The 14,526-nt window shown below is 51.9% G+C and overlaps 1 protein-coding gene across 1 annotated transcript in view; it reads right to left on the reverse strand.

Annotated features, from left to right (window-relative positions):
- dhrs7 (dehydrogenase/reductase (SDR family) member 7) overlaps window positions 1-14,191 on the reverse strand; it is a 95,877-nt gene extending 81,686 nt beyond the window's left edge. Inside the window, exon 1 of the mRNA XM_072491747.1 lies at window positions 13,483-14,191. Coding sequence (XP_072347848.1) covers window positions 13,483-13,484 — 2 coding nt within the window. The 5' untranslated portion in view covers window positions 13,485-14,191. The remainder of the gene's footprint in view (window positions 1-13,482) is intronic.
- Window positions 14,192-14,526: the final 335 nt, after the last annotated feature.

Consider the following 14,526-nt stretch of genomic DNA (forward strand, 5'->3'; position numbering starts at 1 on the left):
CCCATTTAATAAACCCTCCCCCGAACCCAAACCTGTGCAATACCTCCCAGAGGTACTCCCACTCTACTCAGTCAAAGGCTTTTTCCGCGTCCATAGCTGCCACTATCTCCGCCTCTCCCTCCTCCGGTGTCACCATTATCACGTTTAAGAGCTGCCGCACATTGGTATTTAACTGCCTGCCCTTTACAAATCCCGTTTGGTCCTCGTGAATCACCCCCGGGACACAGTCCTCAATCCTAGTGGCCAGTACTTTTGCCAATAGCTTAGCATCCACATTGAGGAGCGAAATCGGCCTGTACGATCCACATTGCAGTGGATCCTTGTCTCGCTTTAGAATCAAGGAGATTGTCGCCTCCGACATTGTCTGGGGCAGGGTTCCCTCCTCCCTTGCCTCGTTGAAGGTCCTCACTCGTAGCGGGGCCAGCAGGTCCACATATTTTCTGTAGAACTCCACCGGGAACCCGTCCGGCCCGGGGTCTTCCCCGCCTGCATGCTCCCCAAACCCTTACTCAACTCCTCCAACCCAATTGGTGCCCCCAAACCAACCGCCTCCTGCTCCTCCACCCTCGGGAACCCCAGCTGGTCCAGGAATCGCCTCATCCCCCCTTCCCCCCCCTGGGGGCTGGGATCTGTACAGCTCTTCATAGAAGGCCTTGAAGGCCTTATTTATTTTCGTTGCACTTCGAACCGTGGCTCCCCTTCCATCTTTGATTCCCCCTATTTCCCTCACTGCCGCCCTCTTACGGAGCTGGTGCGCCAGCATCCGACTAGCCTTTTCCCCGTACTCGTAGGTCGCCCCTTGCGCCTTCCTCCACTGTGCCTCCGCCTTGCCCGTGGTCAGCAGGTCAAACTCCGTCTGGAGTCGTCGCCTTTCCCCAAGTAATCTTTCCTCCGGGGCCTCTGCGTATCTCCTGTCCACTCGCAAGATCTCCCCAACTAACCTCTCCCTTTCCATTCCCTCTGTCTTCTCCCTATGAGCCCTGATGGAGATCAGCTCTCCCCTGATCACCGCCTTCAACGCCTCCCACACCACCCCCACTCACACCTCCCCGTTGTCGTTGGCCTCCAAGTACCTTTCAATACACCCCCTCACCTTCCCACACACCACCTCATCAGCCAGCAGTCCCACATCCAGCCGCCACAGCAGGCGTTGGTCCCTCTCCTCTCCCAGCTCCAGTTCCACCCAGTGCGGGGCATGGTCCGAAACGGCTATGGCCGAATACTCCGTCCCCTCCACTCTCGGGATGAGCGCCCTGCCCAGAACAAAGAAATCTATCCGGGAGTAAGCCTTATGTACGTGGGAGAAAAAATAAAATTCCCTGGCCTGCGGTCTTGCAAACCTCCATGTGTCCACTCCCCCCATCTGATCTATAAAACCCCTGAGCACCTTGGCCGCCGCCGGCCTCCTTCCCGTCCTTGATCTGGAGCGGTCCAGTGCTGGGTCCAGCACCCTCCCATTATCAGTCCTCCTACCTCCAGGTCCGGAATGCGCCCCAACATGCGCTTCATAAATCCAGCATCATCCCAGTTCGGGGCGTATACATTTACCAACACCACCCTCGTCCCTTGCAACCTACCATCACATATCTCCCTCCATTATCCGCTACGATAGTCTTGGCCTCAAATGACACATGCTTTCCCACCAGAATTGCCACCCCTCTATTTTTCGCGTCCAATCCCGAGTGAAATACCTGTCCTACCCATCCCTTTCTTAACCTGACCTGGTCCGCCACCTTCAGGTGTGTCTCTTGGAGCATTGCCACGTCTGCCTTCAGTCCCTTCAAGTGCGCGATCACTCGAGCCCGCTTCACCGGCCCATTCAGGCCCCTCACGTTCCACGTTATCAGTCGGATTGGAGGGACTCTCAACCCCCCCGCCGACTAGCCATCTCCTTTTCTGGGCCAGTCCCTTGTCCGCGTCTCCCTCACTCTCCAGTCCCCCAGCCGGGGGACCCCCGTCCCAGCCACCTCTTCTGTGTCCCGTTCTCTTTCGGCCAGTGCAGCAGCAACCCTTTTCCCCCCCCCCTTCCCCTCCTCCCTCCTCTCCCCCCCCCCTTCCACCCCACCCCCCCCCCCCCCCGCTAGATCCCCGTCTAACTTTTTTGCTCCCCCCATATCCCTCCCGTAAGTCAGCTGACACCTGCTGACCCCGGCTTCCCCCGCCATCCCTTTGAACCCCCCGTGTGGTAATCTCCCAATCAATGTACATTCCTTCGTTCCCCTTCCCGCCTTTCTTGCCGCGCGCGGGAAAGAAAACCCCGCGTTTTCCAAAGCCTGCCCCGCCCCCCCGGCGCAGCTCCTGTTGTGGCCTTGTCCCTCTCCCCCAGCCCATATAGCATTTCCTGCGCGTGGTTGACCCCCTATGTACAACAACCATCATACTTCAACCCTCAAACACCCCCCTCCCACACAAACCCTCAATTAGAGTCCAATTTTTCAGCTAGTATAAAGGTCCACGCCTCTTCGGGCGTTTCGAAGTAGTGGTGTTGGCCATTATGTGTAACCCACAGTCGCGCTGGCTGCAACATTCCAAATTTCACTCCTTTCCGATGCAGCACCGCTTTGACCCGGTTGAAACCCGCTCTCCGCTTAGCAACCTCCGCGCTCCAGTCCGGGTATATTCTGATCTCCGCATTGTCCCACTTGCTGCTTCTTCATTTCAGGACCCTCTCTCTGTCCGTAAACCGGTGAAATCTCACCACCATCGCCCTTGGCGGCTCATTTGCCTTGGGCTTCCTCGCCAGCACCCGGTGCGCCCCTTCCAGCTCCAGCAATCCCGGGGGGGCCTCCACACCCATCAGCGTCCCGATCATTGTGCCTGCATATGCCGCGGCATCGGCCCCCTCCACTCCTTCTGGGAGACCCAGGATCCTCAAATTGTTTCTCCTTGACCTGTTCTCCAGGTCTTCGAGTCTTCCCGCCCACGCCTTGTGCAGCGCCTCGTGCCTCTCCACTCTCTCCGCCAGGCCCACGAGCTCGTCGTCGTTCTCACTCACTTTTTCCTGAATCTCCTGGATCTTCACCTCTTGGGCTTTCTGGGTTGCTCCAAGTCTTTCAATCATTGCCAGCATAGGCGCCACCATCTCCTTGCGCAGCTCCTCGAAGCAGCACTTGATGAACTCTTGCATCTCCTCTTTGTCCGTGGGCGCCGCCATTTTGCTTTTTTATTCTTTCTTCTCCCGCTGCTCCAGGGCCGCTTTTTTCGCCGTTTCGCTGCGGGTCCGATCCATGCAGGTTAGTAGGGGACCTTTCTCCTTCCTTCCCCACGGATTGGTTATTTAAAAAGTGCCGTTGGGGCTCCGTTCGCGGGCCCAAAAGTCCGTCTTCGCGGGAGCTGCCGAATCGCGCGGCTTAGCTCCGAATCGCCGCAACCCGGAAGTCGTGAAGAGTGGTTCTTTCTGCCTGCACGTCTGCGGCGGCTTGTTTTTCCTCGGGGGTTCTAGCTGCGGGTTTACTGTGAGCCGCTTGTTCCCAAACGCGGGACAATCTTTTGACCACCCACTTCTCATTATGAGCCTCCTCCGAGGGGGTCATAATTACTACAGGCATTCTGTCCTGCTTCCGTGGCATGGGAGATAAGGGTGCGGGTCCATTTGGCCATATTGTCTGCGGACAAATGGGCACGGTCTACGTTTCCGAAAACGGCTTCAAAGTGAATCCACAAGTGTCCTGCAAACGCTGTGGGGTGTTCAGACTTTTTCTGTCTGCACTTATTTAGGCCATCTACGGGGTCGCCCCGGTTATACCCGATCGCATCCAGGATCGCGGTATGCATTTCTGCAAGGGTGCCTCCTCCTACATTCTGTGGGTCGGGAAGGGCTGCTGCGTCCGATGGGTCTAAGCTGAGGACCGTGAGCTTTACCTGCTCTTTCTCATCCAGGCCGTACAAGGTCGCCTGGTGTTTGACGGTGGCAAAGAAATGGTGGGGGTCTGAAGCGGGGAGGAACGGTGTGATTTTAGTACACGCGTCCCGTAATTGGGTCACTGTGAGGGGGTTGGAATATAGGACTTCCCCCTCGTCTGCTGTGGCTGTGCGGTGGGTTGTTACAGGGTTCATGGGAGCTTGTACTACCTGCTGTGTGGGGGTGCTTTCCTCCTTTGGGGCTTTCCTTGCGCACATGTCCCCTGAACATATCTCTGCGCTGTCTCCTGCAATTCTTCCCAATCAGGGCCGTCTTCCTGTTCTAAACTTTCCCCAAAGGTTTCTTGGAATCCCTTTTGGACAGAAAGCATTGATTGCAGGTCTGCAATTTACTTTCGGCACTTCGCGTGGTCTAAGGTACTCTGCCTTTGTTCCGTGGTTGCAGCGTGGAGCGCTCTCAAGGCTGCCTTGAGATCACTACATTGCCTTTGTAGCGTCTCCACCTGCTTCTCTGTCTCTTTCTTAACCAGGACCGCACGCTGCGTGTCCTGATAAGCCTTCTCATACTGGGATTGAAAACTGCTTAAATGCGCCAGACAAGACTGGTGACCCCGTTTAGCGTCAGCCACCTCTTTGTCCTTGGCTTCTAACTGCCTTTTCAGTTCCAGGTTCTCTTTTTCCATCTCGCATACATCGATTTTACTCATACGATGTATGCCTTCTATTTCTTTTCGGAGCATCCTGACGACCTCCTCTGTGCCTCGCAATTGTGCCATACAGGACACGATTGCCATCGACTTGCGCGCTTTTGCTAAGCTTTTCTTATGAATTTCACTCATGTTCTCCCACCAAGTATGCCCTATACTTCCGGGACCTGAGTCGTCATTATTACAGAAACCGCTCCACACGGGCCATCCTTTGCCCTGCAGAAATTTCCGAATTTCCACTTCCCAAATGGGACACTGTCCCACTTTAATGCTGCTGATCGGAGCGACCGCAAATTCTTCGGGGATCATGAGGCGTTGCATTGCCTGCATGGCCATCTCTCTTATCTGCTTGCTACGTTCAAATTTGGAACAGGGGGCTAAGGTGGTGTCGTAGATGCGGGTACGGCTTGCGCTAATTTCCGAAAATACAGACTGCCGACAGTTTTGACGCTACAAAAATCTATCAGTTTTACCTTATAACCCTGTTAGTTACGCATGCATACACACACTTCCGAATTGTGAATTATTAACCAGAACCGCTTGAACACTTGTGGGGTTTTTTTTGTTTATGCTTCCAATTGGATTCTATTCAAATTTCTGGGGTTCTCCCGGAGTGGTTTTCCACTTCTATGTCGGGTCCCGGCGGAGTCGCCAATTATGTTGCTCTTTTTAGCCTTAGTTTATTAACTCTGATTATGTCACCTTTGCTCACGAGTCGCCAGGTATCTTTCTGATACCGCCACGTGGTTCAAGCTCGAGTCTATGATTAATAAGTCAGCACACCGCTTAGTAAGATTGAAATCAACGGTCATTTATTATATACAGCAATTAATACTTATACAATAATGCTACTTCTAGACTAATACCTATAACTAACAGGCCAATACTTAACTTTAGGAAGGGCCCACCAGGTCAGGGAAACGAATGGCTTATCGAATCGGATCTGGCCCGCGGGATTCAAAAGGCTGATACGGGTCGATGGCTAGGAATCTCTATCGGGTAGCGATCGCTGGAGTCAGACTTACGGTTCTTTGTCGAAGGTTCTTGCGAAGGTTGCGAGCAGGTGAAGAAGGGAGAGAGAGAGAGAGATCTGAACTTGGCCCCTCACTTTATAGGGCCGAGGGGCTTCCCGCCTCTTGGGGCGGCCCTTGACCCTGAGTCCCAAGTGATTGGACTTGTTCCCACTCACTGGGTTCGATATGCTCCAATAATGGGGCGATTCCTCGATCGGGGGGTGGTCGTTCACCTGTCTTCATTTCGGCCACTGCAGGCGCCGACAGGTCTGGCCCGGCATTCAATTGTTCCCGGGGATAGCCGATTAAACTGCAGATGTCTGGGTTGATGTGCTGCTAATAGTCTTGAGTATCGATCTGGGCCGACTTCCCCAGAGCCGAATACGCTATTCTGTCTGCAGCTGTCCGTTTGTGTGAAATGGCTGCTTTTCCCATCAGCCTTTTCGGTTAGCCGTTTTAAATCGAGTTTTGGCCAAATTAATAGGGAATCAGCCATTTTAGGCGGCTACACTTCCAATTCCCTCTCCCTCACTGCCCCAAGGCCCTGAAGAGCTGCCTTGGCTTTTTTTCCTACTACGCTCAGTGGGTCTCCCAGTATGCGGACAAAGCCCGCCCACTATTTAAGGCCACCATTTTTCCACTGGCAGCCGAGGCTCGCCAAACCTTCAACTGCATCAAGGCGGACATCGCCAAAGCTGCAATGCGCGCGGTGGACGAGGCTGCCCCCTTCCAGGTGGAGAGCGATGCCTCAGAGGTCGCTCTCGCCGCCACTCTCAACCAAGCAGGCAGACCGGTCGAGATCTTTTCCCGCACCCTCACCACCTCTGAAATTCGACACTCCTCGGTCGAAAAAGAAGCCCAAGCCATCATGGAAGCCGTACGGCACTGGAGGCACTACCTCGCTGGTAGGAGATTTACCCTCATCACTGACCAACGGTCGGTTGCCTTTATGTTTGACAGTACGCAGCAGGGCAAGATCAAGAACGACAAGATCGTGAGGTGGAGGATCGAACTCTCCACCTATAACCACGATATAGCATATCGTCCTGGGAAGCTCAACGAGCCCCCAGATGCCCTGTCCCACGGCACGTGCGCCAGCGCGCAAGATGACCGATTACGTGCTATCCACAATGACCTCTGCCACCCGGGGGTCACCTGGCTCGCCCACTACATCAAGGCCCGCAACCTGCTCTACTCCATCGAGGAGGTCAAAGCTGTAACCAGAGACTGCCAAATCTGTGCGGAGTGTAAACCGCACCTCTATCGACCAGATAAGGCCCACCTGGTAAAGGCGTCCCGGCCCTTTGAACGCCTTAGTATCGATTTCAAAGGGCTTCTCCCCTCCAATAAGCGCAACACGTACTTCCTGAACATCATAGACGAGTTCTCCCGTTTTCCGTTCGCCATTCCCTGCCCCGATATGACCACTCCCACAGTCATCAAAGCCCTGTATAGTGTCTTCACCCTGTTCGGTTTCCCCAGCTATGTCCACAGCAACAGGGGCTCGTCGTTCATGAGCGATGAACTGCGTCAGTACCTGCTCAGTAAGGGCATCGCCTCGAGCAGGACTACCAGCTATAACCCCAGGGGAAACGGGCAGGTGGAGAGGGAGAACGCGACGGTCTGGAAGACCGTCCTACTGACCCTACGGTCCAGGAATCTCCCAGTTTCTCACTGGCAGGAGGTCCTCCCCGATGCGCTCCACTCTATTAGGTCCATCCTTTGCACGGCCACAAACCAGACCCCTCATGACCGCTTGTTTGTTTTCCCGAGGGGAGCTACTTCAGGGGCCTCGCTTCCGCCCTGGCTGATGACACCGGGTCCAGTCCTCCTCCGAAAACATGTTCGGAGCCATAAGACCGACCCCCTGGTTGAGAGGGTCCAGCTCCTGCACTCCAACCCACACTATGCGTATATCAGACACCCCGATGGCCGGCAGGATACTGTCTCCCTCCGGGACCTGGCGACCGCAGGCTCCGACACCACGACCACTACTGCATCCCCCACACTAGGTCCCGTCCAACCGCCCATGTTCTGCACCCCTACCCCTATCCAACCTCCCATGTTCAGCGCCCCTACCTCGATATGGTTCTCGCGCTCCCTCCCACCTGCCGCACTGGTCCACAGGAATGAAGCTCCGGAAGAGCCGCTCCAGGAGTCCACGACTCCGGGCCCAGCTCCACAGCCACCCGAAACGGCTGCAACACCAGTGCTTCGGCGGTCGCAACGTATGATCCGGGCACCAGACCGACAGAATCTGTAAACCCGTCACGCCCGCCGGACTTCATTTTTTAAACAGGGAGTGAATGTGGTGAATGGAACTACTGTTAATTCACCAGTGCACTGTGATATCATGTTACTGCTGTATCGTGTTACGTTATGTGTTTAACCCTGTGGGCTCCACCTATGGGCCATTGTACGGCTTCACCCACAGGGGGATATCTCGGGGCATGTACGGGCTCGCCCATGGCTCCACCCCTTACAGGAAGTATAAAGGCAGCTGACCTGTGGGGCCGCATTCATTGTTGTACCGGTCATAGGCAGGCTCAGTTGTAAGTTGATTAAAACCACGGTTTACTTCTCGACGTATCTCTCAGTGAATTGATGGTCGCATCACACACCAAGGAATTAAACCCACCCTAGCCCACCTCAGACCACTTTGCTGGTGGCCTGATTTAAAAACCAATGTCACACACTACGTAGAGAATTGTTTAATCTGTGCCCAGAACAATCCGGACAGATATGCTAAAAAGGCTCAACTTAGCCATACCCGCCCCGTTAATGGACCCTGGACAAATCTCCAGATAGATGTTATAGGACCCCTACCCCCGTGCAGAAATGGTTACAAGTATGTGTTGGTGGTCAAAGACACCTTCACAAAATGGGTGGAAGCATTTCCATCACGAACTAATACGGCCAAGGCAACGGGTAAAATACTGACACACCACAAATTTACAAGATGGGGCTTCCCACGCAGTATAGAGTCCGACCAAGGCTCCCATTTCACCGGACGTGTAATGAAAAATGTCCTCATGATTTTCGGAATTAGACAAAAGTTCCATATCGCATACCACCCCCAGTCAAGTGGTATTGTAGAACGAATGAATAGTACATTGAAAGCCATCCTCAGGAAAATGGTTCAGCAAAATAATAGCACCTGGGATTCAGTACACCCATTTGCTTTGATGTTTTTAAGAAACACAGTATCTACATCCACAGGTTTCACCCCCCCCCCCCCCCCCAACACCCTCATGACCGGACGCCCCATGAAAGGCACTGAGTACTTATTAGGACTGGATATGGCCAGCCCCGCAGTTACAGCCCTCACGCATGAAAATGCGGTTACACAACTAGTACAGAACATAAAGGCAGCCCAACTCACCGCAGCAGTGAGACTTGGAACCAGGAAGAAACAGAGCAAGGCCTGTTTCGACAAAACAGGACACGCCACTGAGATTACAGTAGGGCAACAAGTTATGCTTTCCCTTTACAACCCCAGTTCATTCCTCTCCCCAAAATTTTCCGGACCGTACTCCATTTCGGACAAAGTCAGCCCCTCAGTATACAAAATAACCTATCCCAATGGTAAGTCTGCGTGGTTTCATATAAACCAGCTCAGGGTTTACGGCTCACAGAATAACCACACACACATCCTGCTCGCAGCAGCAGACGATCACGCCCCACCCACAGATGACGTATTCCTACCCTCCCCCAACAACTCCAACACGCCCTCAGATAAGACTTCAACTCCGCCCCCAGATGCACGATTCCGCCTCTCCCTTCCCTCAACCAGCAGCGACAGTGATAGTGATCACGATGACGACAGCCACAGCACACCACGTTACGACGATACCCCTGCACCAGGTCCCACTCCCAATGAATCTGAGCATGATTCTACCGACCCATTTGAGATCACTTATATCAAAGCCCCTGACCCAGACCCACCGCCCGACGATTATGGATTGAAGCATAGTAGCTCCAACCTCGACACATGATTCTGGCACCGAGACAATTAGTTCAGGCTCATCTGGAATGATGAGATGGACCCCAATTCGCCCCAAGCACATTTAGCACGGTTACTACAGAGAAGAGTTTGGCAGCCGGGAGAAGATGATGACTTAGAGTCTGACTCCCATCAAACCAATCCCTTTGTGACCCTGTTCGCTATTGAGCAGTGAGGTGTCCAGATGATGGAGAATAAAGGAACCGATGGAGAAATACGGTGTCCTTTCTGATGGAACCTGCACCATGTTTGTCGAATGTTTGTTCGTTAGTGTTATCGTTAAGTGTTGTGTGTAAACTCGGAAAGTTTTTTCACGGCCCCACGTCACCACCCCCTTTGACGACCAATGGCTGTTGGAGGATCTAGTTTCTCCCCAGAAACTTGTTAATGGAACAAGTTTGTCCCAGACAATAGTTCAGAGGAACTAGTCTGTCGACAGAACCCGATTCATAGTTGCTCTCCTAATTCGAGAGGCAGCCCCCCATGACGACCACATTCTTACCCGTTCTTGCCGGTTGCTCAGGCCGTGGAGAAATGGCATTGGTTCCCGCCCTGCCTGAGGACCCCCCTCTGGTCAGCTACGCTCGGGTAGAGCACATATGGCATTGATCACCGTCCTACCCGGGGATTCCACCCATTTCTTACCCGCCACGGCCCATACGCACCCCATTTTGGCTTGTTACGTTCAAAATTCTTTTCTTTGGTTTTGGCAACCTTTAGGTTGCTTCCCTATGCTATTTACATCCTCAAACACTGGATGGTAAATCACACAGGCTGCGAGACGGCTCGCAGTACGGCAGTATTTTCTTAGATGTCTTGTCCAAATGAAGGACAGATGGTGACCAATTATAAAGGGAAATTGGCAGTAAAGGACACACAGACAGACATACGAGATCTTAAGCAAAATAACAGAAATTATGCTTGTGTTCACAGAACTCCAGAAACCCAGGAACCACAGAGGAAGACAAAGAAGTCCGACAAAGATGAAGACAGCCTTCGTGTTCACATGGATCTTAATGGGATCCCTTCAGTTGCGCACGGACGCTACCCCCCTAACCTACCACACAAACCGTAAATGACTCTCACCCCTGTAATACACGGAACCCCAAGATAACTAGCCCAGCGACAGCTAGCAATACCCCGACCTGGTGTGATAAGTTTATCACCTGGTACTCGCTCTCATATGTAGTCGAAGCACTCTTAGTGCTGGCGATACTTTGTAGCGTCGTGGAAATGTTTAGAGTCAGGAAATGGCGACACAGAGCATATCGCTCTCGCACCCCGGTATACAGATTTAGGTCCCCCATTTTCGGATTTCACCAGATCCCCGAACCCATTGGGACGGATTAAAGAGCATCCATTTTGTTTCATGTATTCTATGGAATAAAGAGATGTAAACCTCTGTGTCTGACTGCCAGGCCAGATAAATTTGTGTGCTGCTATTTTGTACAGTTTAAGATGTATAGATTATTTTTGGATTGTTTGTATTTTTGGATTGTTTAAATGAGGATAGTTGATTGAGAATAGTTAGAGGTTCCAGTTTTTTAATTTTTCTGTAATGCATGTATTAATGTCATAGCGCTTGTAAAATGTTTTGATAATTAATGTATTTAAAATGGTTTAGGTAAAATTGTGTTGCATAGGATAGGACAGTGTAGAGCCTAAGCATGGGTGCCCTGGGGATCAGAGGATGAAGATGCCATGGGAATGTGATCCTTCACGCTTCGCGTTGAGGATCACAAGGAGGGAGTGTAGCCATCTGGGATGGCCACGTACCGATTACAAAATGAACACTTGCAAAGACTGCAGGGAAAATTGGACAATGCTAAGAAACAAGCAGGTGCCAGCTCTGTCTGTTGATTAGAACCTTAAAACGCTCAGACAGGACAGAAACTACCAAACAATTTACATACTAATGAACCATCTCCAGGGACAAAAGGGAAACATTTCGATACACAATGTTAGGACAGACTCCCCGGCACCAGAAGAAGCTAAGACAAAGCAGGCTGACAGTCACCAGGACACGCCCAGCGATCAGGGAACCACCCCTCTATTGGAGGAAAATCGATACCGATGATTGGGAAAGACCCAATTAGTTGAGGCAAGTTCAAGGCCCGCCCAAAAGAGCGCGAAGCCCTTTGCAGTATAAGAGGTATCACCCAAGGGAGAATCTTGCTCCTTTGGCTTTGGCTCTCAGCAAAGAGAGAGACCAGCCTAGCAGCTACAGCAGACTAAGTAAGTTCCAAGTCAATGCACGCTACGAGATAGACGCTCCTAGTTGCTACCCTGTAAACAGCTCAACCCAGCAGCCTCAGAACCGAGCAACGGCCATTGTTCCTCTGACTGAGTGGGCGCCCGAAGCTAAGTATAGGCCTTAGTAATAGTGGTAGTTTAGTTTGTAGAGTTTATGCATGAGTAGATTTGACTGTGTGTAAATAAATGAGCATTGCTTTAGAACCTACTAACTGGTGTATCAAGTCATTGATCAGTATTCGGTTCTGAGCCTTGCGGCGGTGTCGAAAGATACCTAGCGACTCTTGAGCAAACGTGATTAAATAGAGCCAAATTAAGAGCCAACCAAAAGTTAGCCACAGTCCAAAGTGGTTGGGATGAGGGTGGAGCCATGCCCAAAAGTGGCGGTCTTTGGGGTTTCAGACCAGCCAGATCTATTCCTGGGGGAGGAGGGCGGACGCCCTTACCTTTGCCTCCCTGATCGCCCGTCACAGAATCCTGTTCGGCTGGCGGTCAGCAGCACCACCCAAAGCTGCAGACTGGCTGTCCAACCTCTCGGAATCTCTCCAAATGGAGAAAATCAAATTTGCCATCCGAAGGTCAGGCGACGGCTTCCACAAAACGTGGGAGCCATTCACCCAATTGTTCCGGGACCTGTTTGTGGCCAACGAACAAGCAGAAGAATAGCCAGGTAGCCAAGAATCAGGGGAAAGAAGCCATAGCATGAGAGGGAGAGATAGACCGGGAGAGGGGTACGATGTCAGCTAAACCTAAGAGGAAGGAAAGGCGAACCACAGGAGGGGGGGGGGGGGGGGGGGGGGAGAGGCAGGGAAACGATAACAAACTTGGGAACAGAGAAAAAGGAGAATACAGGCAGAAGATGGGAGGAATGGCTGAAGCGGAGGTGAGCACGAGACGACAACGGCAGCAAAATCCGTCCGGGATAAGCAAGTGACAACACCAACACCAGACGCATTCGAGTATTACCCTCTGTAATTGTTTCTCCGGCAGCCAAATGTATATCTACCCCCCCAGTCTCCACTCCCACCCCCAGTCTCCACTCCCCCCCCCCACCCCCCCCAAACAGATGCCTACTTATGTGTTGTAAATAATTTTGCCAAGTGTACAGACCTGCTGCTGTTGAGCTGGTGCATAATACCTTACCAGTTACTTTATTTGATTTTTTTCTTTCTTATTATTACTTTTTTTTTGTGATATGTGTGTGTCCTTGATATATCATATCCTGTGCACATAACGGCAAATATACTTTGTTCAAAATTCCAATAAAAAACATTTATAAAAAGAAATATAATTACATTATGCATTGTTCGTATTTTATTCTGTTCGCACTGCTATCAGAAATTATAGTGACTTGCTGCAATACTTTTTCTTACACTGAATACTAAGTGACACTAAGCTTTCCGACCAGTTGACGGTTTCTAATAATTTTGATCAACCCAAATCAAACTGTTAAAACGGAGGCTTACATTTTTGACCTACTTTATCCAACAGTTTACAAGCAGCGTGTGCATTTATTTAACCGTGGTAAGACGTTGTACTGAACATGTATGTTTTTCACGATCGGAATGTGCATACAGAAATTCAGATTTTTAAAAAAATCAAAATAATCGTGACGCTAGAAATAGGAAACAAAGAGAGGACTTACATTGATGTTACAGCGCCTTTAATTTACCCACGAGAGGGGAGCCCCAACACCTCACAGAAGTATTTTTTCCCGGGCAAAATCTGAGGCCAAGGCAAGAGAGAGCGAGGCATGAGGAAGCTGGCCCCCAAAAAAATAAATAGGTAGATAGGTTGGAGGAGGTGCAGTCGAGGGAAGAGGACATTCCTACGGTCGGGGTCCAATGAGCCGAAGCAGGCACGGGCCGCCCATAACGCAATCGCACAACAAACAGGACAAAGTCTTACTCCAATTTTGACGGAGCTATCTTATTTTTTTTTTGAACAAAAAAATGCCGCTCCCGTATATTTTCCTTTCAGTTTTGAAACAGAGGATCCGAAACTCTCAAGACCAATCGGGCTTTCTCTATCTGTCGGGTGGCTTTTTAAAAAAAAACATTTGGTTCCAGGTTGCCCAAAGTGGTCGACTGAAGGCGAAAACCCCTTTGGGGGGGGGGGGGGGGGGCAGAGAGGGTTAAAGCCAAAGAAACGGCCGGACACTTCGTCAGGGCAATGACTGCGGCGCTTGCAGATAATAAAAATAATCGCTCAAGTTTGGAGGGCGAGTTTAAAACATCTGGGTGGTATTCGCACCCGGTAATTATAAAAAGGTCGGGTGAGTCAGGCGTCGTGTTCCTCTTGGGAGCGGACCGGGGCAGGTGCTCTTGTTTACCGGGTAAACAATCTCCGGTATTCACGGCAGGGGGGGGGGGGGGGGAGATTGACCCAGATCGCTCGGCTCGTGGCAGCGTCACCACATCCGGGAGCTCCGGCGCGTGGCGAGGGCTCCCATGACATCATGCCAAGTCCAGTGTCATCCCCCCCCCCTCCACCCCACCACCATGTCTCCTGCCCTGACCAGCATGGTCAAGAGCCCAGTTCCGCCCGTGCTGAGTCAGTACCCAGCTCTTCCACGCCTGCACCTGTCGCATGGGCGGCTGGTCAAAGGGGGAGGGGGGAAAGAGGAGGAGAGAGGGGGGGATTAAAGAGCCCATGGCTAAATTGCATCCAAAATTGGCCTCGCGGCAGG

The sequence above is a fragment of the Scyliorhinus torazame genome, chromosome 2, assembly GCF_047496885.1.
Source record: "Scyliorhinus torazame isolate Kashiwa2021f chromosome 2, sScyTor2.1, whole genome shotgun sequence".
NCBI classification, from domain to species: domain Eukaryota; kingdom Metazoa; phylum Chordata; class Chondrichthyes; order Carcharhiniformes; family Scyliorhinidae; genus Scyliorhinus; species Scyliorhinus torazame.